Genomic DNA, 26,606 nt, shown 5'->3' on the forward strand with positions numbered 1-26,606 from the left:
GAGATCCTCTCTCTACAAAAAATAAGAAAAACAGGCAAGCGTATTGGCACGCATCTGTTGTCCCATCTATGTGGGAGGCTGAGGCAGGTGGATTGCTTGAGCCCAGGAGGCTGAGGCTGCAGTAAGTGGCACCCATGACTGTGCCACTGCGCTCCAGCCTGGGTGACAGAGCAAGACTCTGCACTATCCCCAGAAAGAATGCTAGGTTGTAGTGTTGTATTTTTTTCAGTAGCTTAATGATGTGGCTCCACCGTCTTCTCACTCACATCGCTCTGACAAGGCATCTGCTGTCATTGTTGCCGTTGCTTCTCTGTGTGTGATGTGTGTCTTTCTTCTCTGGCCTTCAAGATTTTTCTTGAGTATTACTTTAGAGCAATCTAACTACTGTGTGCCTTGGTGTCATTTTCTTCATGTTTCTTGTGCTTGGAATTGATTTTCTTGTATCTGTGAGTTTATAGTTTTCATCAAATTTGGAACAATTTTGACGATTATTTCTCCAAGTATTTATGTTGCTTTTGCTCTCCTCTGTGCTGAGGACGCAGACACATGCGTCAGGCTGCCTGAGGCCGCCCGCGGGTCGCTGGTGCTCCCTTCATCCTTGGATTCTTTCTCTTTGTATGTCTCACTGTGGATAGTTTCTGCTGCTTGCCTGCAAATTTGTTAACCTTTTCTTGGAAATGTCTAATCTGCTATTGGTCTCAGTCAATGTATTCTAAAACGAGACATTATAGTTTTTATTTCTAGAAATGTGATTTGGATCTTTTCAAAAATGCCTTTCATGTCTCTACTTAATTTTTTGAACACATGGAGTATCTGGCATTTTATGTCCTTGTCTGAGAATTCTGACACCTGTGTCGGGCCTTGTCAGTTTGGACTTATTGATTTTCCTTGTCAGGAACTGGATTCTCCTGATTCTTTGCATGCCTCATATGCTGTTGAGTCCTGGATATTTTTATATTCCTGTAACTATTCTTGACCTTTGTCTTGGGATACAGTTAATTTACTTGAAAATAGTTTGATCTTTCTGGGTTTTGCTTTTAGGATTTAAGTCTTGGCTGGGTGTGGTGGCTCCTGCCTGTAATCTCAGCACTTGGAGACTGAGGTGGGCAGATCGCTTGAGCTCAGGAGTTCAAGACCAGCCTGGGCAACATGGTGAAACCCCTTCTCTACAAAAAAAAAAAAAAAAAAACAACCAAAACATTAACTGGGTGTAGTGGAATGCACCTGTGATCCCAGCCACTCAGGAGGCTAAGGTGGGAGGATTGCTTGAGTCTGGGAGGTCAAGGCTGCAGTGAGCCATGACTGCACCACTGCACTCCAGCCTGGGTGATGGAGTGAGACCCTGTCTACAAAATAAATAAATAAATAAATGATTAAAAAAAATTTAAAGCTTCGCTGGGCATGGTAGCTCACGCCTGTAATCCCACCACTTTGGGAGGCCAAGGCGGGTAGATCACCTGAGGTCAGGAGTTCGAGACCAGCCTGAGCAACATGGTGAAACCCCATCCTTACTAAAACACAAAATTAGCAGGGCATGGTGGTGGGCATCTGTAGTCCCAGCTACTCTGGAGGCTGAGACCGGAGAATTTCCTGAACCTGGGAGGCGGAGGTTGCAGTGAGCCAAGATCGCGCCACTGCACTCCAGCCTAGATGACAGAGCAAGACTCCATCTCAAAAAAAAAAAAAAAATTTAAAGCGTGCTTTTCAATAGATACCATTAAGAAAACAAAAAGGCAAGGCATACAATGGGAGAAAATATTTATAATATATAGAGCTGACAAAGGAGGGGCCCCGCCTGTGTTCCTTGAACAGACGCCCGTGCTGGCTGGGCTGACCAGGAGGGGCCCCTGCCCGTATTCCTTAAACAGACGCCCGCACTGGCCAGGCTGACCAGGAGGGGCCCCTGCCCATATTCCTTAAACAGATGCCCGCGCTTGCGGGGCTGACCAGGAGGGGCCCCTACCCGTATTCCTTAAACAGATGCCGGCGCTGGCCGGGCTGACCGGGAGGGGCCCCTGCCTGTGTTCCTTAAACAGACGCCCGCACTGGCCGGGCTGACCAGGAGGGGCCCCCGCCCGACAAAGGGACTCTAGGCAGATCCGGCCTCACTGAAGCCACCTGGAGATGCTGGGGGTTAGTGGAAGACAGATGGTTAGGACCGCAGGGTCCCCAGCAGGGTGGCTTTAGGGGGAGAGGAGAGGATTTCCCTGACCTTTCTCATTGAACGGCGTGTGCCAGGCGAGAAGGTAGTTATTGGGCTTTAGCTGAGCACAGCCTTCAATGGTAGCTGGGTCTGGCCGGCGTTCTGGAAGCTTCTCAACGATTTCCACATAGCACCTCACCATCTCCCGGTACAGATCATCCAGGCACCAGTAGTCTGCGGAAGAAAGGGAGGGCAGACATCAGAGCCAGCTGTGGTGTGAGCTGTGGCCTCCCTCCCGCGGGGTCAGACACCATAGTCTGGGGAAGAAAGGGAGGGCAGACACTGCAAACTCTGCCTCCCGGGTTCACTCCGTTCTCCTGCCTCAGCCTCCTGAGTAGCTGGGACTACAGGCGCCCACCACCACGCCCCGCTAATTTTTTTGTATTTTTAGTAGAGATGGGGTTTCACCGTGTTAGCCAGGATGGTCTCGATCTCCTGACCTCGTGATCCGCCCGCCTCGGCCTCCCAAAGTGCTGGGATTACAGGCGTGAGCCACTGCGCCCAGCACCCCCGTGCTCCTTTTCTAATGGTTCTATCTATGTGGCCACAAACAGAACCGAAACCGGCCTACTCCATGGGCTTGTGACGCCGACGGTGGAGGCCAATGTGCCCAGCTCCAGCTCCTTCTTCTCTTGCCAGAAACCCAGGTGCTGCAGGGACAGCTGCCACCAAGCAGCATCCCCAGCCCCACAAGCAGTGTTCCGGAAACAAGGGTGGGCTCGAGGCCCTGAAAGACCCTGGGGCACGAGGGCGAAGGAGCTGGACACAGCAGACACCCGCCCTATGCCCAGCACGCGGGAGGCCCAGATGTCCTCCCACAGCAAGGGCTAGTTCTTATTTGCCATATTCCCTGGTAAGGCTCAGTGAGGTCATGTGTCTTGGCCAAAGCCAGAGCTGGCAAAGGTGTTTGCCTGCAAAGCCCGAGCATTTCTGTGATTAAGTAACCCGCAGTGTGTGGATGGAGTCCACACAGCCTCTAAAATCAGAGCCCGGGTGCCCGGCCATGCCAGGACAGGCTGTGGCAGGCGGATGCCCACCAGGTGGGGCCGGCAAGGGCGCCCCTCCCAACGGCCACTTTAACACCCAGCAACTTGTTTTCATTTTGTACTAAAACTGCACTCTGGGCTTGCGGGTCAGCCCTGGGAGACGCCACTGCTCCCTTTTCCTTGGTGATGAATTCCCCACCTTTGGGGAGGGGAGGGGTGGGAATGAATGGGGAGAGGGAGGCGAAGATGGAGGCTTGGCCCACCCTCCATGGGGCAGAAATGGCACTTGGAAGCAAAAGACCTTCCTGCTGGTGGCTGGGGCCTTTTTCAGCCGCATCAGAGCCAGATGTCCTAGCATGGATGGGTTGGTGAGATTAGGAAGGGCACTTGGCAAAGTCATTCCCTCCTCCAGGACATGAAACCTCTGTAGCTGCAAACCCCTGGAGAGAGCATACAGGGCCCCCATGGCTGCAAACCCCTGGAGAGAGTGCACAGGATCCTGAGGCTGCACACTCCCCAGAGAGAGTGCTTAGGGCCCAGCGGCTGCAAACCCCACAGAGAGCGTGCAGGGCCCGGCGGCTGCAAACCTCCTCACCTCCCACCACAGAGAGAGTACGCAGGGCCCCACAGCTGCAGACCCCCCTCCCCCCCAGAGAGCGCTCAGGGCCCTGCAGCTGCAAACCCCCCAGAGAGAGTGCACAGGGCCCAGTGGCTGTGAACCTCCCAGAGAGAGCGCTCAGGGCCCCGTGGCTGTGAACCCCCCAGGAGAGAGAGGGCTCCCGTGGCTGCAAACCCCCGGAGAAGTGCTCAGGACAAGGACTGCATGTTGTGTCCTCCTACCACCAGTTCCCTGACCCGGCCCAGCAGAGGCCTCTGAAGAGAGGGGCAGTCCTGGGAGGCGTGGCCGGCTGGCCTGTGCACAGTGTTGTCTACATGCACGGTGTTGTCATATGGGCACGGCGTTGTCTATACTCACAGCATTGTCTACACTCACGGTGTTGTCTACATGCACAGTGTTGTCTTATGTGCACAGTGTTATCCACATGCACAGTGTTGCCAACACACCTGGTGTCTACATGCGCAGTGTTGTATGTGCATGGTGTTGTCTACACACATGGTATTGTCTGTCCTGCATGTATGATATTGTCATAAATGCATAGCATTGCACTGTGTAAACACAGGGTGTTTACATGCACCGTGTTGTCATACAGGCATGGCTTTGTCTATATGCACAGTGTTGTCTACATGCACAGTGTTGTCTACAGTCACGGTGTTGTGTGTGCATGGTGTCTACACTCACGGTGTTGTGTGTGCATGGTGTCTACACTCACGGTGTTGTGTGTGCATGGTGTCTACACGCACGATGTTGTGTGTGCATGGTGTCTACATGCATGGTGTGTGTGCATGGTGTCTACATGCACGTTGTATGTGTATGGTGTCTACACTCACGGTGTTGTGTGTGTATGGTGTCTACACTCATGGTGTTGTGTGTGCATGGTGTCTACACGCACGGTGTTGTGTGTGTATGGTGTCTACACGCACGGTGTTGTGTGTGCATGGTGTCTACACGCATGGTGTTGTGTGTGCATGGTGTCTACATGCACGTTGTATGTGTATGGTGTCTACACTCACGGTGTTGTGTGTGTATGGTGTCTACACTCATGGTGTTGTGTGTGCATGGTGTCTACACGCACGGTGTTGTGTGTGTATGGTGTCTACACGCACGGTGTTGTGTGTGCATGGTGTCTACACGCATGGTGTTGTGTGTGCATGGTGTCTACATGCACGTTGTATGTGTATGGTGTCTACACTCACGGTGTTGTGTGTGTATGGTGTCTACACTCATGGTGTTGTGTGTGCATGGTGTCTACACGCACGGTGTTGTGTGTGTATGGTGTCTACACTCACGGTGTTGTGTGTGCATGGTGTCTACACGCACGGTGTTGTGTGTGCATGGTGTCTACAGTCACAGTGTTTTGTGTGCATGGTGTCTACCCTCACGGTGTGTGTGTATGGTGTCTACATGCATGGTGTTGTGTGTGCATGGTGTCTACATGCACATTGTATGTGTATGGTGTCTACACGTGTCTGCACACATGGTGTTGTGTGCATGCACAGTATTGTTTTACATGACGCCATGTTCATCACCCCAGTTCTGAGTCAGGGAGGAGAGAGAATGTGGCAAGACCATGGTTTGGGAGACACGAGTCCTGCAGTCTCATAGGAGAGGTGTGAGGGCTGCATTCCTGCAGGAATTAAGGTCACCTTCGCCTGCACCCGAAACCCCTGGGTGGGGGTAGAGCTGTGTGGCTTTGTCCAGGCTGTGTCTAAACCCAGCGTGTGCCCCTCACAGTCACCGGCACAGTGGATCCACAAACAGCCTTTCTCAACTCAGTCCTGGGTTAACAAGCCTAGCCCTTCCTGAGTCCCCTAAGAGGATTCATTTTATTCTGGAATTAGACATGAAATGTCTGTATTTAACTGAAATTTAGCCTTTTCAAAGCAAACAGAAGCCATAAAACAAAATGGCACAAACAGCATTGTCTTTTCAGGTTAGAATTTAAGTGAGAAACAGATTTTCAAAGCTGCTACCCTTGGGCTTCTCCCCGGGTCTGTTTCCTTTGGGACACTCCACTCCTGTCTCCTGTCTTCCCTGTCTGGTCTCCTGAAAGACAAATCAGTTTCTAAAGCTGCCTGAGGGGCCGGGCGCAGTGGCTCACACCTGTAATCCCAGCACTTTGGGAGGCCGGGACGGGCAGATCACAAGGTCAGGAGTTCGAGACCAGCCTGGCCAACATAGTGAAACCCCCATCTCTACTAAAAATACAAAAAGTTAGCCCAGCCTCTCAGGAGGCTGAGGCAGGAGAATCGCTTGAACTTGGGAGGTGGAGGTTGCAGTGAGCCGAGATCGAGCCACTGTACTCCAGCCCGGGCAAAAGAGTGAGACTATGTCTCAAAAAAAAAAAAAAAAAAAAAATGGTGCCTGAGTCTCCCAACTCATGTCTCAATGAAGAAAAGGCAAAATACTAACATCTAGTGAGCTTGTAGCAAAATGTCAACTGTTTCCAAACGTTTTCTGCCATGAGCTGAAGTGCCACTCTCAGTTATCAGGGCCCTGGGAGAGGCTGAGAAGGTGCTGGCCCTGTGCCTTGGAGGCTGTGGCCAGGTGACACCTCCTGCCATCCTGCTGGGCCCTGAAGTTGGCTGAGTGAGCCTCAGGGCAGAGACATGTCAGATGTGCCTTCGGCCACACAGGCCTGCACCAACTTCCCACACTGGCCTAAGTGCTTCCTCATACTTTGCTGGTCGCTCAGTTTAATCCTTTGTGACCTTGTGAGGGAGGAAGGCCCTGGGAGGGAAGCCACTTCCCCAGTTTTCCCAGGGAGTGGAGGTGGGGAGCTGGGAATGGCCAGCTGCATACCCGGGCAATGGCCGAGCTCTCTATGCGAGGCCGCCCCTCCCCAGGCCTGGCACACACACACACCTGCTAAACGCTTGCCAAGTGACTTGGTGATAATGCGCTGGCAACATGGGCTTGTCCAAGCTCAGGGCCACGGATGCCACCTCTCCTATGTGTCTTGCAGAGCGCTAGACATGGCTACTTCCTGGTTCAGAGTCTGCTCTCGTGCCCTGTTCAGAGAGGCTCACCCGGAAGGAGGGACCCTGTTCAGAGAGGCTCACCCGGAAGGAGGCAGCCCCGTTCAGAGAGACACACCCGGAAGGAGGCAGCCCCATTCAGAGAGGCTCACCCGGAAGGAGGCAGCCCCATTCAGAGACACACCTGGAAGGAGGCAGCCCCATTCAGAGGCTCACCCGGAAGGAGTGAGCCCCGTTCAGAGAGACACACCCGGAAGGAGGGAGCCCCGTTCAGAGAGACACCCGGAAGGAGGCAGCGCTGTTCAGAGAGGCTCACCCGGAAGGAGGCAGCCCCGTTCAGAGAGGCTCACCCAGAAGGAGACAGCCCTGTTCAGAGGCTCACCCGGAAGGAGGGAGCCACACAGGCTGCCCCGACCCTCAGATCTGTGCTCACTCTAGCAGCAGAGCCAGGGTTTGCCAGACCACACAGCCCCGTGGCTCGCGGGGTGAAGGACTTTTCAGTGCAGCTTGCTTAAAGCTGCCAAACGTAGTTCCATTTGTAAAAGTCTGCCTGTCTTTGGAAAGCATGCTGAAGAGCCCCTGCACACTGCAATTGTTAGGATACCTGCAGGCCGCTGTGATCTCAGCAGTCAGGGAGGATGCTTACGAGCACGGGGGCCAGATTGTGTGGTTCCCGTCCAAGCTCTGCCACTCGCTGGGCTGTGTGGCACTGGGCAAGTGCCTGAACCTCTCTGTATGTCAGTTCTTTCTCCTGTAAGATTGTGATAAAATCAGCCTCCACGGTGATGTGAGGAGCACGTGTGGAGGATAACACGCGTGAAGCAGCTGGAACAATGCCTGGTACAGAAGTGCTGTGGAGTCAGCACTCACCATTGTCGTTTTGTAGAGATGGAGTCTTGCTATGTTTCCTAGGCTGATCTAGAACTCCTGGGCTCAGGCAATCTGCCCACCGTGGCCTCCCACAATGCTGGGATTGCAGACGTGAGCCACTGTGCCCAGCCCTCACCATTGTTAACACAGCTTAAAGACCCCCTTCCATAGGCTACAATTTGTTATTTAAAGAACAAAGATAAACTTAAATGAAATTTCGACTTTGATTTTTAGTGAGTTGAAAAAAATCTGCTTGCTTTGGTTTCTAGAGGGGTAAGCTGTAGGGACCAGCCCCACAGGGTCGGTGGGTCTCTCCCTGTGTGCAGTGACGAGAGAGTGTAGAAATAAAGACACAAGACAAGAGATAAGAGAAAAGGCAGCTGGGCCCGGGGGGACCACTACCACCAATGCGCGGAGACTGGTAGTGGCCCCGAATGTCTGGCTGCACTGTTATTTATTGGATACAAGGCAGAAGGGGCAGGGTAAAGAATGTGAGTCACCTCCAATGATAGGTAAGGTTACGTGGGTCACGTGTCCACTGGACAGGGGGCCCTGCCCTGCCTGGCAGCCGAGGCAGAGAGGGAGAGGAGACAGAGAGAAAGACAGCTTACGCCATTATTTCTGCATATCAGGGACTATTAGTACTGATAGTACTAATTTTTCACTAATTTACTACTGCTATCTAGAAGGCAGAGCCAGGTGTACAGGATGGAACATGAAGGCGGACTAGGAGTGTGACCACTGAAGCACAGCATCACTGGGAGACGGTTAGGCCTCCGGATAACTGCGGGCGAGCCTGACTGATGTCAGGCCCTCCACAAGAGGTGGAAGAGCAGAGTCTTCTCTAAACTCCCCCGGGGAAAGGGAGAACCCCCCCCCCCCTTCCCGGTCTGCTAAGTAGCAGGTGTTGTTCCTTGCCACCTTTTGCTACCGCTGGACCACGATCCGCCTGGTAATGGGCGTCTACCCAGACGCTGGCGTCACCGCTAGACCAAGGAGCCCTCTGGTGGCCCTGTCCGGGCATAACAGAAGGCTTGCACTCTTGTCTTCTGGTCACACCTCACTATGTCCCCTCAGCTCCTATCTCTGTATGGCCTGGTTTTTCCTAGGCTATGATTATAGAGCGAGGATTATCATAATATTGGAATAAAAAGTAATTGCTACAAACTAATGATTAATGATATTCATATATAATCATATCTAAGATCTATATCTGGTATAACTATTCTTGTTTTATATTTTATTATACTGGAACAGCTCGTGTCCTCTGTCTCTTGCCTCGGTGCCTGGGTGGCTTGCCGCCCACAGTAAGCAATTCCAGGGGTGATCTTGGATGCGTATTTTCTCATGACCCACAAACTAGACGCTGCAGCAGCACAGTGAACCCTCCCTTCCAGTCCACAGCTGAGGACCCTGAGAGCTTACAGCAAACTTACTTCCTCCTTAAGAATAGCGCCCCATGGTGGCTCACGCCTGTCATCCCAGCACTTTGGGAAGCTGAGGTGGGTGGATCACTTGAGGTCAGGAGTTCGAGACCAGCCTGGACAACATGGTGAAACCCCGTCTCTACTAAAAATACAAAAATCAGCCGGGCGTGGTGGTGGGCACCTGTAGCCCCAGCTACTCAGGAGGCTGAGGCAGGAGAATCGCTTGAACCTGGGAGGTGGAGGTTGCAGTGAGCTGAGATCACGCCACTGCACTCCAGCCTGGGCGATGGAGAAAGACTCCGTCTCAAAAAACAAACAAAAAACAGTGCCCTAAACGTCCGTAACCCTTTTAACTGTGTGAATTTCGTGTCCTGTTGGGCCGATCTCCGTCGGTGCACTTTTGGAGTGTCCTGTGCCGCTGCCCTCCCTGCGGGCCTGGCAGGACCAGACCCACAGACATGGACGCTGCCATTCACAAAACGCCCACCAAGTGCTACCAGAAATGGGACATGCAGAGCTGGTATGAGCGCACACACGACATCAGACGCCCAGAGGAAGCCAAACTCAAGAGTGAGCTCCAGCCGTCTACGGTGAAAACAAGCCGGAGCCTTGTCCCACAGGTGTCTGTGTGTGGGGTGCACCTGTTCTGGGCTGCGGGGCACAAGCATGGGGTTGCTGGTCCTAAGGGCACACAAGTGACCGCCTGGAAAACCAGAAGCAGGAGCTCCTGGAAGCCAAGGCTGTGAACAGTCGGACGCCTCCCCGTCTCCAGCAAGCCGGGAGCCTTATCTTATCGCCGGCGCTTCAGCTCTGCCGTTATTTAGGGACCGGCCACAGGCTCGATGGCATTCCTCCGCTGTGAGCACAGAACTAAACTGGGCGCGTCCATGGCAGATGAACAGAATGGTGGAGTGAACGCATAAGTGAGATTTCATTGACTTAGCCGCAGCCCTCAGATTTTAATTCTGCCATGATAAACAGCACCCACGGGGTTTTGAAGAGCAAATGCCTCGTAGGAAAGCTGGACTGCATGTCTGTGCACCTGCCATTTCCCTGAAATTCATGCAAAAGCTTGATCCTAAAATCAACTTGCTACTTAAAGGTATTTTAAGAAGCTTTGTCTCCAATCTCGTCCAATCAAGTTTATGTCATTTTCTTAGAACACATTTGTATATGGGCAACTCTCCAAGCTGAACCATTTTGGGAGATGATATTCTAACTTTAATTCATTGGAATTTAGAACTAATCCCCAAACAGTATTAATGGGTTCACATTTCAAACTGGCTTATTTTACATCCCTTTGTAATGAATTCAGAACAAGAAGGCTTAATCTCTGCAGCGAGAAGTGAGCCCTCACCCTACTCCCACCAGCACGGCCGAGAGAGGCTTCACTGGCTTTAACTCTATTAGAAACAGAAGGTGCTAGGCCTAGTTAACGCTTTACAAATACAAGTGAAAAGTCACGTTTAAAAATTGAATCTTAATAACTGCAAAGTAAAGTAATACTGTCACCCTCAGAGAAACCACAGGAGAAACATGATCTGCCGCATATCAAATTTGAGGGACACTCAGATTAAATTGCCACTTTTAGCAGCGGTATCAGGTAACACCATCCGCTGAAGGACCGCACTGCCTTCAAAGCTCTCGGAGGATTACTGGGAGAACTCGAGCAGCCAGTGTTCCCTCCAGCCCGCACACCGGAGCGCGGTGGGCCCGGGCCTACCTGTGGCCACAGTGTTCCTTCCAGCCCGCACACCGCTCCCTCCTGCCCGCACACCGCTCCCTCCAGCCCGCACACCGGAGCTCCCACCTGCCCGCACACCGGAGCTCCCTCCTGCCCGCACACCGGAGCTCCCTCCAGCCCGCACACCGGAGCTCCCTCCAGCCCGCACACCGGAGCTCCCACCTGCCCGCACACCGGAGCTCCCACCTGCCCGCACACCGGAGCTCCCTCCAGCCCGCACACCGGAGCTCCCACCTGCCCGCACACCGGAGCTCCCTCCAGCCCGCACACCGGAGCTCCCACCTGCCCGCACACCGGAGCTCCCTCCTGCCCGCACACCGGAGCTCCCTCCAGCCCGCACACCGGAGCTCCCTCCAGCCCGCACACCGGAGCTCCCACCTGCCCGCACACCGGAGCTCCCACCTGCCCGCACACCGGAGCTCCCTCCAGCCCGCACACCGGAGCTCCCACCTGCCCGCACACCGGAGCTCCCTCCAGCCCGCACACCGGAGCTCCCTGCAGCCCGCACACCGGAGCTCCCTCCAGCCCGCACACCGGAGCTCCCACCTGCCCGCACACCGGAGCTCCCTCCAGCCCGCACACCGGAGCTCCCTCCAGCCCGCACACCGGAGCTCCCTCCAGCCCGCACACCGGAGCTCCCACCTGCCCGCACACCGGAGCTCCCTCCAGCCCGCACACCGGAGCTCCCTCCAGCCCGCACACCGGAGCGCGGTGGGCCCAGCCTACCTGTGGTGAGGGCCTCGGCGGTTGCGATGTGCATGATGGTGTTGTCACTCACGGGCCATTCTCCTGGCGAGAGTACGAGGTGGTCCAGGCCCCCGGAACGTTGCAGCTCCTCCTGGATCTTCATGCCTACAGTGCTGTTCTCCTTGCAGACATTTCTGTAGCCAAGAGCATCGCCGACGCTCCCCAGCAACATCGCAGCCTTAAATTTCTCCATCCCAGGAGGCAGCTCCTCTTACCCCACAGCTGCGGAGCGTCCTGGCCTTTGTCTCCTCCTCAGCCCGCCTGACTTTTATAGTGGTCACTGTGTCACTGTCAGGAGCGTCCTCTGACGGCCAGGCGCTCCTTGTCTATCTCTGCAGGTGGCACCAATGAGAGGACCTTTCTGTCCCCCACGTGGGAGGTGTCAGTTTTCTTCCGCGTCTGGACAGGCACCAGCTCCTCAGCAGAGGAGCCTGCTAGCTTCTGCCGGCAGCCGCAGCACCTTCAGAGCGTTGACAGAGCAGGGGCTCCTCTCGCTGTCCCTGGAAGGAGTGCGCACACTTCCCCGTGTGTGGCGCGGGGTGATGCGGGGGCAGATGTGTGCAGGCGTGCCTGTCACTGCGGCCCGCTGCGGGGCGTGCCCTCACCCCTCGGGCAACAACCCATCTGCTGTCTCTGCAGCTCTGCCTTTCCTGGACATTTCAAATACAATGTGTGGCCTTCGGAGTCTGGCTTCCTTCACTCAGCATAATGTTGAGATTAATCTGTGACATGCGGTTTTATCGTTTAGAAAACTTTTCGATTATGAAATGTGTTTTTGATAGAAAACTTTTAAAAAATGCAGTGTAGAGGGAACAAAGTCTATCTAGCTCCTGTGTGAACAATGACGGTGTCTTCTCAGCATGCGGTGTTTAACGGCTCCCAAATAACTGGACTGCACGGAGGGGGAAAGTCGTCAGCAAACCGCAGGCTTCACTAGAACCTCCCATCCGGCCCTCGGTCAGCTCAATGTATTTACATCATCCCTGCTAGCTCATGAAAAGAATATTAAAAAATATGGAGACGGGGGATGAGGCAGAATGCACACAGCCAGGGTTCCTGGTTTGAAATAAATTAGGAAAACAGTCCATCTCCCGACCCCACCCCAGGACAGTTCTCTGCAGAGGCCGGGCGCCCAGCAGGGCTGTCTCTCCCGTCTCCTTCCTCGGGGACTGGTTTCCATCAGACCCAGGGGAAGCAAAGAGTTACACCTGGACTGAAGAAATGCGTCTGATAAAAACTCTTGTAGTGTACAGCGAGACAGTAGGAAGCATTTAACCGCCTGGCGTTATACCAGCACTTGTTAAAACGGAGGATCTCCAGCAGTGAGCTCACCTCACCCTCCACTGTCTGCTGGTGGAGGCAGCCATCAGCACAGTCATGCCAGCTAGCGTGATCCTGAGATTCAGAAACAAACTTCAAAACCAGCATGCAGGCCAGGCGCGGTGGCTCATGCCTGTCATCCCAGCACTTTGGGAGGCCGAGGCAGGCAGATTACCTGAGGTCAGGATTTTGAGGCCAGCCTGACCAATATGATGAAACCCCGTCTCTACTAAAAATACAAAAATTAGCCGGGCATGGTGGTGGGCACCTGTAATCCCAGCTACTTGGGAGGCTGAGATAGGAGGATCACTTGAACCTAGGAGGCAGAGGTTGCAGTGAGCCGAGATCACGCCATTGCACTCCAGCCTGGGCAACAAGAGCAAAACTCTGTCTCAGAAACAAACAAACAAACAAAACTCCAAAACAAAAAACAGCATGCACGCAGGGTCCCTATCCAAACAAGACAGACAGGAGGGGCGGCCCTTCGTTCAAACTCCCACCTGTTTTAGGCACAACTGCACTGTGGGGCCGAAGCGTGTGCTGCTGAGGGGATTAACACAGCCCGCTCGCTGAGCGCTTCAGTTCGCAGGCGGCAGAAACCTTTGCCAAGAGCACTAGCTGGCTCCCTCAGCAAACAGGGTGGGATAAGGTTAGCTCATTTATCCAATAAATATTTGCAGAGCCCCTACTTTGTACCTGAAACTGTGGACACAGCAACAAGGATCAGAAGAAAGTTTATTCTTGGCCCCATGAAGCCTGAGGTCTAAAATGGATATAAACTTAAAGCTAAAATAACACAATGACATGTACAATGTCACTGAGAGGAGCTGGCGTTGTTGATTCCGGAACGCTGGCAGGTGCACCGTGAATCGGCAGGTAGCACATGATCCTCAGACCCCCGTGCTTGGCCGTTTGCCTCCGATAAGGGACGGTTTCCAGCAGTTTGTGCTGGCACACATGACCTCCTGCCCCCACACACTCCCGTAAATCCTGCCTATTGTGAGATCTCTAATTCCTCACATGAGCCACCCCATCAGGCGCACGGTGCACCGCTGAAAAGCAACGCAATGACAGAAGGTACCTGAGGACCTGGTTACCTGGCCAGGGCTGGCGGGCCACACACGGGGGCAGGGGCTTGCCCGCTGGTTGCTAGCTGGGGGCTGTTCTCTCATCCTGGGACAAGGACGCGGATGCTGACACCTATAGGCAGACATCCCTGCAGCTGAGGAGAATCGAAAGGAAACCACGCCCGAGAAAAACCAATTTAATGCTTCTGTTCTCAGCATTTCACAGCATGCAGGACTCAAATGTATACAACAGAAGAAAAAACCCCACAATTTTTGGAAAAGCCTTTGTCCAATGATTAATATTTTGCTATCTATTGACAATCCCTTAGAACTTTAAATCTCAAAAACAAAAAAGTACTGTGGATCTCCATAGTTTATACAGAATTATGTGAATTCTATAAACTTTTCTGAACAAAACAATTACATGTCAAGAATCCATGAAGCCTGGAAGATACGCTCACGTTTTTGAGGTTTGTATTAACGCCAGTTTTTATTGTATTAGACAAATGCTCTCCGAGAATCGAAGACTTCTAAAGGTAGACAGGCCCAGTTTCCCATTAGAGTTCTGGAAGCAGAGCCTGGGGAAGGTCTGTCACTTGCCCATCACTGGACCAGCCAGAAGCCAGCGGGGGCCAGGCGGGGTCTGCAGGCTGCAGGTCCCTTCCAGTCCTGTCCCTGCTGCCCTCTGTGACCATCTCTGCTAAGAAGCATCGACAGTTCGTCCTGCAGCCTCCAAGCACACGAACCTCAGCCATCAGATGTTCCTGAAGCCCAGGGTAAGTCCTGTTCTCAGAAGCCAACCCAGCTGCTTGTCTGGGCCATGCTCTCTCACACCGCAGCTAGGTCATCTGCGGCGACTCTCCTCTGTGCTGGGGAGCAGCTCCAGCTGGTCCACGTCCTGCACAGTGCTGCAGGGGGGCAGCAAGGCACGCCTGTGACATGAGAGTCTCGGCACGTGAGGTAGGGTCAACAGTGATGTCCACAACTCAATACCAGCCCTCCACGCCTCGGCAGCACTCGTGGGTCCTCCTCAACCAGGCAGACACGAGAAACAGATGATAACATGGTGCAAGGACAGACTTGAGCTCACCAATCAGATGAAGGTTTTGGGGTTGGGTTTTTTCAGACAACGATGTACATTTTAGCTTCCAAATGTGCACAGGGGCACAAAGGTCTGGATGCTGGGCACTACGGGTACCACAAGAGGATGGAAAGAACCAACTCATTCGATTTTATTGTATGTATTTATTTATTTATTTATTTTGAGACAGAATCTCACTCTGTCGTCCAGGCTGGAGTGCAGTGGCGCGATCTCGACTCACTGTAACCTCCGTCTCCTGAGTTCAAGTGAATCTCCTGCCTCAGCCTCCTGAGTAGCTGGGATTACAGGCATGTGCCACCACGCCCAGCTAATTTTTGTATTTTTAGTAGAGACAGGGTTTCACCATGTTGGCCAGGCTGGTCTCAAACTCCTGACCTCAGGTGATCCACCTGCCTCGGCCTCCCAAAATGCTGGGATTACAGGTGTGAGCCACCACGCCCGGCCTTGATTTTAAAATCTATAATTCATCACTCATAAAATAAATGTTTTTCATGGAAAAATGTCTTTTTAAATGTAATTAAAATATATTTAAAAAAACATACTTTATGAAGCTTCTCAGGCAGGTCAAATAACATTTAAGTAAGAGAGGCCCACTGATATATAAATGGTGTGAGATAAACTCTGCTGGAATTGTGCCATGTGTGCCATTGCTATGCAAAGCTACATGGGGATTGAGAACCATAAAATGATTTTCAGATGAATGTCTAGAGAAAATGAAAACAAAAATAGAGCTGGTAAATCTAGATATTCGGTAATTCAAAAAATATAAATCGTGAATTCCTGGCACCAATTTTATTTTATTTATTTATTTTTTGAGACAGAGTCTTGCTCTGTCGCCCAGGCTGGAGTGCAGTGGCGCGATCTCGGCTCACTGCAAGCTCCGCCTCCCAGGTTCACGCCATTCTCCTGCCTCAGCCTCCCGAGTAGCTAGGACTACAGACGCCTGCCACCACGCCCGGCTAATTTTTTTGTATTATTTTTTAGTGGAGACGGGGTTTCACCATGTTTTGCCAGGATGGTCTTGATCTCCTGACCTCGTGATCCACCCGCCTCAGCCTCTCAAAGTGCTGGGATTACAGGGGTGAGCCACCATGCCTGGCCTTGATTTTAAAATCTATAATTTCATCACTCATAAAAGAAATGTTTTTCATGGAAAAATGTCTTTTTAAATGTAATTAAAATATATTTTAAAAAACATACTTTATGAAGCTTCTCAGGCAGGTCAAATAATATTTAAGTAAGAGAGGCCCAGTGATATATAAACGGTGTGAGATAAACTCTGCTGGAGCTGGAATCGTGCCACGTGTGCCGTTGCTATGCAAAGCTACATGGGGATTGAGAACCATAAAATGATTTTCAGATGAATGTCTAGAGAAAATGAAAACAAAAATAGAGCTGGTAAATCTAGATATTCGATACTTCAAAAAATATAAATCGTGAATTGCTGGCACCAATTTTAAAAAACATTAGACTCTACGACAAGATCCTCTCCCTTAGGGCACATTCTTAACAGCTTTGACGTGTATAAAAACGCAGCGCCCTGCAGAGGACACATGCCGTGTTGCCAGTGCCACCGCACTGGCACTGGTCATTCGGCGGGACGCTGCCGGACGCTGGTTCGCCTGACGCGCGAGCTACGCAGCATGCTCTGCGGTCCCACAGGCGGCGCTATGGCTCTACCTTAGTGTTTTGTAAATATTAAAAAATCATGCAGAAATTTCCTAACGCAAAAGCTATGATGACAAATCTCCAAACATCCCAAAGCAGCCGCGTCCCGAGGAACTTCCTGCGGTGTCCACAAAGCAGCCGCTGCTGTCCTCCGGCAGAATGGGATGGCGCCTCTGGTTTCATGGCTGGTCAAGAATGACTTCTGGAATCAGCGACAATGCACCCAGCAACTGACTGAAATCTCCTTGCAGGATACAAATCATTTCATAATCTTACTCCTGCTTAACTTGCTGCCTAGAAAAGGCTGCGTTTTCCACCTGTGACTACCGGCCGTGCATATTCTACAAAATCATCTATAAGAACGGGCCAAGCTCCTAAAGGAAAGCAAGCAAACAGAAAACCCGTTAGAGCACCGTTTTTATCTCCAAAGCACTGAGTCACATATCAATCCAACATTTACATTTCAAGAACCCAAATGACTTGAGGTCCACACCATTTGTGTTTCACAGAATGAACCAGCCCAAGTTACCCAGTTCTTTCGCCCTAGCACGGCCAGGTCGGGAGCCCTGGTGTGTGCGTGCTGGTATGTCTAGGGGGCTGTGGGCTCACAGTGGCCCCGGATGCTCGGTGAGTGCCCCAGGCAGTCACACCAGCTGCTCAGGAAGGGAGCTAAATGGACCCCCGCGGAGCAGGAGGCATGTTCCTCAGGTCATTGGTATTCTTGCCAGCAGGGGGTGCTCCCTCCTGTGGCTCTTCCCAAGTGGGACCACCCCATTGCTCCCTTCCCCACCCCGGCAGCCCTGAGTGCCCTCTGAGCTCCTGCACTGCTGCCTCAATCCTGGAAGCCGCGCTTCTGTCAATGAGATTCAGTGATCCCTTCTTTCATTTGACAAGCATTTACTGGGTGCCTCTGATCTAGGGACGGTGCAAAGTGTGGAGGACACAAAGACAAACAGAAGCTAAAACAGGCAGACAGACACGTAAACCACCCGTTAAAGGCACGGCACCAGGGCCCAGAACAGATCACTGCCCGCTGAGGGGGCAGGGAGGAAGCAAAGTGGGTGGGAGCCTAGAGGGGAGGCCTTCCACCCAGAGACCATCCCTCTCTAAGGTGGCAGCGTGCCCAGCACACAGCAGGCTCCAAAGGCCCTCCAACGCAGCGTCCTAAACACGGGGGGAGACAAATATGTGGAGATATATTTATGCAAGAAGACGGGAGCTGGAATCTCCGAGTCAGCCTGAAGAGTGCAGTGTGGAACTGACCTAAGGCATCATGCGGGACTGAGAATCTGGGAGTGGTGGTTTCCCAATACCTAACTCCATGGCTCCACCATGGGGGTCTCTTACTCTGCACATCCAATTCTGAAATGCTTTGGCTTAGAGGACTGTCTTCTTGATTTACACTAAATATAAAATCCTGTTTTTCTTTTGTATGATTTACAGAAAATAATAAGGAAGGGGGTAGTATTATGACCATGCCCATCTCAGTGACGGGGTCACCACTCTAGAGGCAGGAGACGTTAACGTTCTCAGGTGTAAGCGTCTCGGTCAATCATCTGAAGCACAACTTCCGGTACCTTCTTCATCGTAGTTAGACATATCATCCGCAATCATGTCTCCAAAGTCCAGCAGAAGGTTCCAGGTGTCCCTTGGAATTGATCTTTTGTGATGTTCCTAATATATGAGAGAAAAAAAACCCACCAGGTTTAAAATACAGAGCTTAACTCTCATATATTCTAGTGGCCTAGCAATCTTCAATTAATGTTCATTAATTTGATTAGGAACAAGTACAATAAAATTGTTAAAAGTAATAGCGTTCTGTATAAATGTTAAGTGCTACAACAACGCCAATGTCCAAATATAGAAAGCAGATTTATTTAAGAACAAAACATTTTAAATATTACAATTATAAACTCCTGTTTTGTCACATAGAAGGGCAGCATTTTAATCTCGTTACCTGCCCATTAGCTGCATGTATATATATATTCACGAACAGCTCATAAGCTTGTCTTACATTTTAAAACATTAACTGCTATCAAATTACACATAGTTTTCTGCAGCTTGTTTTTTTCCCACTCAGCATAATGTCTGAAACGTATGCGGGCTGACGTGTGTGAATGTGCATTCGTTTGCGTGGCTCCAAAGCTGTGCTCCATCGCACCAATATTCTGATTTTTTAGTCCGTTCTCCTGTAGATGGTCACTGGCTTTTCCAGTATTCCACCGTTACAATGATACTGTGAGCGCCTTCATCCCCTTCTCCATGCACAAGAGCGTGAGGTTCTCTGGGAAACATCTGTGACTTAGGTTTGACCCCAGGTAAGGCGTAAGGGGGCTGTGGGCACAGCATTACTGACCTCTGGATATTTCGAGAGAAGTAATACAGCACATGATGTAATGAAACACATAGCTGCAAAGACGTCTCTCCATGGCAAACCCACAGGACTGAGTGACGTCACGTTCCACAGACAGCTCCGCCCTCCACCTGCCACACTCTCTGGGTGCCATTCCCAGACGAGGAAGCGGAAGTGACGTGCCCAAGGCCACAGGACTCTAAGTGGCAAAGTCTGTGTCACCCGGTGTCAGGTGAAGGGAGGCAGTGCGGGTCCTGGCCCGGCCGTGGGTTGGGCGGTGGAAGACCACTTCTTTCACTTTCATGGACAGAACGGCAAGAGGTCTGGGCATCTCTGCCACCACCAGGCTTGTGGCCACTCACTTCCAACAACCCACAGCTGCACCTGCTGCCAGCAAGACGGGCTGGCATGACGCAGCCTTGCCCCGCACCAGCAAAGTGTCTCTCCAGAGGGCCCACAAAGGCCTCTTTTCCTCCTGAGCATGGTGAGACACACTTAGAAATGGCTCCAGACCACAGACGCACACAGAGGCTGGGCACCGCCACACACAATCCGCAGTTCCGGAGCCCAAACCAGTCTACAGAAGTGTGGCGCTGGCACCATGTCGAGGATTCGGAGTTCTCAGTGGAAAGACAGAATTACCGTCTAGGTCCTCAGAGGAGACAACACAGGGGCTGCTGGGGTTGCAGAGTCTCCAGGAACCCCAGCCTGAGAGGAGCTTCCCGTGACTGCCAAGGAGCCACGTTCTGAGGAGGCCCCGGAGTGGCCCCAGCTCAGCCCTGCGGTCTCCGGCAAGGTGACAGAGCCAAGCGGCAACCTGTCTGGACCTGCGGATCTTTGTGTGGGATGTTCATCTGCTGAAAACCTCCACGTGTGAGACCTGAGGTGGATGATTACATGCAGCCTCATACCTACCGACTTCCCTCCACAGTGGGCACACAGCGAGATGCAGGAGGACACTTACCAGTAAGAATGTGTTCCAGAGATCTAAAAATTTAAACCTTCCAGATAACACTAATTTCCAATATGCAACAGCCATTTCTAAGTCTGGTAAAAAGAAAGAAAGAGCAGTTAGTAAATCTCACTCCTTTTTTCTACTGCACAAAAAACGACCACTTCTTAGCACGTCAATATTTACTTAATAAAATGTGGCAATCTCACCCAAGAGTCATGAGGCTTAATCTCTACGGAAGTGCTCCTGAGAACTGTACGTAGTCTAATTTTATAAATCTGGGGAAACTCTTTTTAAAAGGATTTGTATATTAAGTTATTTGGATATGCACACAATTCCCCCCTAATTAATCAGTTTTGGAGACTTGCCTTTTCACACATATTGGGTGTTCTTTAAACCTGACCTGATCTGGATACTATTAATGCGTATTATTTGTTTTTAAAAATAGGCCACTGGCCTGAGTGTTGAACTGCAAATCAAAGGACCAGTTTAGGAAGGAAGGGACACACTGTTCTCCAAATAGACCTGCCTTGTTGCTATATGAACTAAGACAGAATCTGTTTCACAAGTAGTTACAGCGGCCTTATGAGGGCTCCAATTTGTCCCTAAAGTGTCAAGTCAAATCGGCAGCTAGCAGGGAAAGCGTTCTCACTGACGCATCTACACAGGACACTGCGTATCAATCAAAGCCAACGCCCTCTTTTCCCACACGGGAAGGTGGTGATTATTTCACGACTTCTATATAAATCTCTGCTACTGAAGATGTCTAATAGAATATGAATGCCAAGTTTCAGGGCTGTCTCCAATCCATAGTTTGTGAAACACTGATTTATTCTCTGCTCACCAGAAGCTTGATAACGATTTCTTTTTATATGCTTGACACAGCAAGTATATAAAGGGGTTCAGAATTCTATTTTTTTAAAGTGACCGGCCGGGTGTGGTGGCTCACGCCTGTAATCTCAGCACTTTGGGAGGCCGAGGCGGGTGGATCACCTGAGGTCAGGAGTTTGAGAGCAGCCTGACCAACATGGAGAAACCCCGTCTCTACTAAAAATACAAAATTAGCTGGGCGTGGTGGCTCATGCCTGTAGTCCCAGCTACTGGGGAGGCTGAGGCAGGACAATCACTTGAACCTGGGAGGCGGAGGTTGTGGTGAGCCGAGATCGTGCCACTGCACTCCAGCCTGGGCAACAAGAGCGAAACTCCGTCTCAAAAAAAAAAAAAAAAATAAATAAATAAATAAATAAATAAATAAATAAAATAAAAAATAAATACATAAAGTGACCTCCTTTAATCATGTTGAATAGTGTTCACCACTTTTAGGCAATAAAAGAAGAGTTATATTTATGTAAGATTAATGTGAAAAGCAGATTAATAAATGTTAGGTAATATGTTAGTTTAAATGCAAAGTACATAACTAAACACTTTTCAAAAGATTTTTTTCTAAATCTGGTTTAATCCCACTTAAACAGAAGTTATTAAAGTTGGAGCTCTAGCAAGATTTCCAGGGTCGCTCATTATTAAAATGGGATAAGAAAGAGGCGTATGAGTAGCAAATCCCACTTTAAATAAAAGGCCTCTAAATTCCCCGTGTGCAAAGGCTTCATGACCAACTTTATCAGTTTTGAATACCCTGGAGTCTGAATCAGAAAGAAAGAGAGAGTCAGAAAGTGCCAAGTAACTGAGATATGGAACAGCTCTCTAGACCTTACCGATGGGACCCGCAGTAAAATGCTAAGAAGATGATTAGTCTTGTCCTGCTTATAAGTCTACATCCTTATCACTTAGGAAGAACATTAATTGAAATCTAGATTCAACTCATCTTAATGATGTAAAGCTCTCACATTGAGAAATGGAGGTGAACCTGGGGAGGAAAAAAAAATAAAGTTTTATGGCACACATTTAATCTAGTTCCTTTGGGTTAGTTTTGGTCCTAAAAACTTTTCTTACAAAGGACCTGATTTGTATGTTTGTCAATCACATTATCAAAAGTAAATATATGCTTTTTCAATATTTATTCTTATTTACATAAAAATGTTTAATATTGTCCTAATGGACTTAGCCATTTGCAAAACAGTAACAACAACAACAAAAACAACAACTCAGAATGGCAGGACTCGAGAGTGGAAACAAGACCAACAGCTACTCTGGTGGCTACATCTTTATAGCAGCTATTTTCTTTCCCAGAACCTCTAAAAAGTCTCATCTCCTAAGTGAAAACATGTTAGAAGAAGGCATTACTACTTAAAATTCATGCTTGTGATGCTCCACTTAGGATTAGACAACGAAGATGTGTCCTCTATCAAAAAAGTACCTTAGGGCAGACATAAAAATTAGCTCTCATGAAACTTCACTTCCTCAAACATCAAGATTCTCAAAGCTGGCCGGGCACAGTGGCTCACACCTGTAATCAGAGCACTTTAGGAGGCCGAGGCAGGAGGATCACTTGAAGTCAAGAGTTTGAGACCAGCCTGGGCAACAGAGCAAGACCCTCACCTCTTTAAAAAAAAAAAACAAAAACAAAAACACAGAAGATTCCCAAAGCCAACTGATTCAAGACTCTAGCCAGTATGAAACTATGTTGTTTCTTACATTAAAACAGAGCCAAGTAACTTTATCCTCTCTATTAGGTTAACCATTAGTGAAGAGTAAAGCATCATCTTACATAAAAACAATACAGTACAATCTTCACACACACAGATACACATAGACACACACAGATACCCACAAAGAGACACAGACATATATAAACAGACACAAACACACACACAGACACACACACAAAGGAAATAAAAGGTAAATCTGTGTCTTTTGGCTCCACGTTCCCACGGCAGTCCATGCTTTTTCTAGGAACAGTTGGACACTTGTCTCGACCTGTTCAATTTATACTTAATTCCTCACAAGACAGACCACGTAATCTTTGGAAATGGTAAACTGACGGCTCTATTTCTGGGCTATAGTCATAAAATTACTCTTCTTGCTTTATTTCTGTTTTTAAAAAGCCCTCAAAAAACTTTTCTAAAAATAGTGTATAATCTATTTGAAGTGTTCACAAAATCTAATCTTTTCCCGAGGAGGCTATTGTTTTCTTTAATAAAATTTCATATTCTCTCAGCTATTGTCATGAAGCAAAGAAACAAAACCAGTAATGCTTCCCATCCTATAGTGAATGATTCTGACAAACATTTCATTTAAGTATCTACAGGAGTAAACAAGTCCTTGTTGTCAGTGAGGAATTCAAGGATAAACTATAAATCTGTTGCAGCTTTCAATGGCCTGTTCTGCCACTGAAAGCTTTGATGCTTAAGGAAATTTATAAAACGCAGGCTGAACATGGTAGGTCCTGAATCTTAAAAATGTTTCCAAACACTCTCTACCCATATACTGACCTTCCTTGAAACATTCATGCACAAAGAAAATAAATTTTGCAACTCTGAACTGGGCAATTAATTTAGACTCTAATTTATAACCTCCCGGAAATTACCATGGAATGACGTGGTGGCACCGAGTGGAAGGGACGCTGCGCGTTTCCAGGACGGGGCAGCTGGACGTTGCTGTGGGGGACACGGCAGCCTCTGCAGGCCCAGTGCTTCTGCCCGAGCCACCACGCTGCAAGGAGGCCCATGTGGGGCAGCTGGAGGCAGGTGGGAGGCCATGGCGGAGAGCAGCACGGATGGAAGAGAAAGGCCGCTCAGCGGAATCTGCCCAAGTTCCTGACCCAATGGATCATGAGCTACCAAAACGACTGTCATTTGAAGCCACTGCGTTTTGAGGTGTTTGCTGCGCAGTCATTACTAACCCAGGCAGCCGGCCTGGCTGAAGCCCCAGGGCCTGTGTTTCCAGCAAGTTCTGCAGTGATGCTGATCTTGCTGGCTTTGCCAAGGGCCTAGAAAAGCTCCATAATACTTTTCTGTATGTGTCAAGTTAACATGGCATTATAAGATAAAAATTCTTAAAGATAATACCTACATATGACAGTCAGATAAAATGCTAATCTTTCAAACATTTTTCCATGTCAACATTTAAAGGAAGTATCCCCTGCATTGCAGAGTATCAATAAATATAAATGATTATCTTTAATAGAAGCTGAGTTATCCTAAGATTATGCTGAAGATATTAAAGTAACAGTTCAAAATAGTCAGAAAAAAAGTTTTATCATTCACTGAAATTTCAGTGTCCTTCCTGATAAACATTTAACAATAAAAAGTAAATGCCATTATTTTAAAATTTGGATCAGACTAATCCTCACTTTGGAAAGGAAGCTGGATAGACCTCTGAGAATTAAACTGCTCAAAAGTAAAGCATGACCCAGACTTTCCTTGAAAAATCATGATCGTTACACTCAGACCTGAAATGGCCAAATTTTAGAAAAGTGTGAGAAGCAGCATTTCCTGTTTGGGTGACTACTGCCAGAGAAAATTGGGGTGAGGAAACAGAGAGAAGTAAAAAAACAAACAAACAAACAAACAAAAACCCTGCATGAGATGAAGAACAGCCACAGCAGAAACCAGCACCTGTCAGGAGCACAGGTGGCCCTGTCCTTACCAAGTGACAGAGCCCAAGAACACCGAAGGAGCTCATCTCAAGTCTTCCTCCACATCATTATTCTCTTGTCTATTTGCTTTTTTTTTTTTTTTAATATGGTCTGGCTCTGTCGCCCAGGCTGGAGTGCAGTGGTGCAATCTCAGCTCACTGTAGCCTCCACCTCCCAGGCTCAAGTAATCCTCTTGCCTCAGCCTCCTGAGTAGCAGGGACTACAGGTGCACACCACCACACCCAGATAATTCTTGTATGTATGTATGTATGTGTGTGTATATATATAGAGAGAGAGATAGATAGATAGATAGATAATTTTTTTTTTGAGATGGAGTCTTGCTCTGTCACCCAGGTTGGAGGGCAGTGATGTGATATCAGCTGACTGCAACCTCCGCCTCCTGGGTTCAAGCGATTCTTGTGCCTCAGCCTCCTGAGTAGCTGGGACTACAGGTGTGTGCCACCAGACTCAGCTAATTTTTTGTATTTTTAGTAGAGATGGGGATTTGCCATGTTGCCCAAGCTGTTCTCGAACTCCTGACCTCAAGTGATCCACCCAGAAGTGCTGGGATTACAGGTGTGAGCCACCACACTCGGCCTGCTTGTTAGTTTCCAGAAAAGAGTGGTAATGGTTTCTTGAGAATACTGATGATAGTTACTGAGTAATCAGCGTCTAAACTAAAATGAGCTTTAACTTTAATGACTATTTTGCCTTAGCCTCTTAGAAAGAAATAGAGTGGAATAGCAAAGATAAAAAATAAAGAGTTTTATTGTAGAAAACCAAATGTTTTCATTTGTTAAAAGTAGACAGAATCTGACATCTGGTATGTAGCTCATAAATCAAGAGTTATTTTACAAACAGAGTCATTCTGTAGATGCAAAAATACTTTTCAGTGTAGACTTTCCCCTTCTTTTGATATGCTAAGTCATTTCTCCACTCAGAGGCAAAATAATAAATCTTCAGTGCCTTTAGAATAAACATTTACTGCCCCAAGTGTGGAAACTAACTTAAATTTCAGCGTAGGTTTTCAGGGGGCAGGGTGAAGTCTGCAGACCAAGAGCTCAGTCTCCGTGGCTGGTACAGTAAATCTCTGGCCACATTTCCTGGAGGCCATGTTTAGTGGTGAAATGGGCTTTTCTCTAGCTGGTTAAGGCTGGAAGCTGAATCCAGGTGGACGGGATGGCATATTGTTAAAGAATCCCCATTGCTGTCACTGTCCTTTGGATTTTTTTTTTTTTTTTTTGAGAGAGTCCTGCTCTGTCGCCCAGGCTGGAGTGCAGTGGCACGATCTCGGCTCACTGCAAGCTCCGCCTCCTGGGTTCACGCCATTCTCCTGCCTCAGCCTCCTGAGTAGCTGGGACTACAGGCGCCGCCACCACGCCCGGCTAATTTTTTATATTTTTTTAGTAGAGACGGGGTTTCACCATGTTGGCCAGGATGGTCTCAATCTCCTGACCTCGTGATCCGCCCGCCTCGGCCTCCCAAAGTGCTGGGATTACAGGCGTGAGCCACCACGCCTGGCCTGTCCTTTGGATGTTAAACCTCGTTTTTTCCCCCACACAATATAAAAGAACTTAAAGCACCAGAACCAGTGATGAAGACCAGCCAGTTTAGACCGCAAGTAATATTGCTGGTGGTACACAGCAGAGGAGCCCGTTTACTGTATCTCTAGGTAGAAATATCTAGAGGACGTGACAGCCTCTGAGAAACATGATGTTACTATGTGCATTTTAAAAAATATAATACTTGCATGTAATTGCTATAATGTGCATATCAGAGGCAATTTTGAAACTGGTCTGTGATCACTGGTGTAGTCTGTTGTAAATTCAAAGACAGCTTGATGAACTTTATTTTTATTTTTTTGCCTATTGTTTTCAGAGTGCCTATTTTGAATTAAAATTTGTGACACCACTGCAAAAAAAAAAAAAAAAGGAGATTTTTAGTCCCCAAAGTAAAATGTCAGCTTATAAAGAGCAGTCTTGGGTACATCCATCAGGATGGCCACTATTCAGAAAACAGCGACTGTTGTCAGGATG

General features: G+C 49.3%; 2 protein-coding genes across 6 annotated transcripts in view; both read right to left on the bottom strand.

Moving 5' to 3' along the window:
* The window catches only part of ADPRHL1 (ADP-ribosylhydrolase like 1), a 56,263-nt gene extending 42,208 nt beyond the window's left edge, over positions 1–14,055 (bottom strand). The window contains exons 1-2 of the mRNA XM_054665620.2: positions 11,554–14,055; positions 2,213–2,377 (exon numbers count right to left, since the gene is read on the bottom strand). Of these exons, the coding sequence (XP_054521595.2) occupies positions 2,213–2,377; positions 11,554–11,767 (379 nt within the window). The 5' untranslated portion in view covers positions 11,768–14,055. The remainder of the gene's footprint in view (positions 1–2,212; positions 2,378–11,553) is intronic.
* Positions 14,056–14,142: 87 nt separating this feature from the next.
* Positions 14,143–26,606, bottom strand: part of DCUN1D2 (defective in cullin neddylation 1 domain containing 2) — a 35,626-nt gene continuing 23,162 nt past the window's right edge. For all 5 annotated transcript variants that reach the window (XM_016925620.2, XM_016925617.3, XM_016925618.3 and 2 more), the window contains 3 exons: positions 20,049–20,131; positions 18,309–18,405; positions 14,143–17,105 (listed from right to left, as the gene is read on the bottom strand). In XM_016925620.2, the coding sequence (XP_016781109.1) occupies positions 17,026–17,105; positions 18,309–18,405; positions 20,049–20,131 (260 nt within the window). In that variant the 3' untranslated portion in view covers positions 14,143–17,025. The remainder of the gene's footprint in view (positions 17,106–18,308; positions 18,406–20,048; positions 20,132–26,606) is intronic.

Source organism: Pan troglodytes, chromosome 14 (assembly GCF_028858775.2).
Source record: "Pan troglodytes isolate AG18354 chromosome 14, NHGRI_mPanTro3-v2.0_pri, whole genome shotgun sequence".
NCBI classification, from domain to species: domain Eukaryota; kingdom Metazoa; phylum Chordata; class Mammalia; order Primates; family Hominidae; genus Pan; species Pan troglodytes.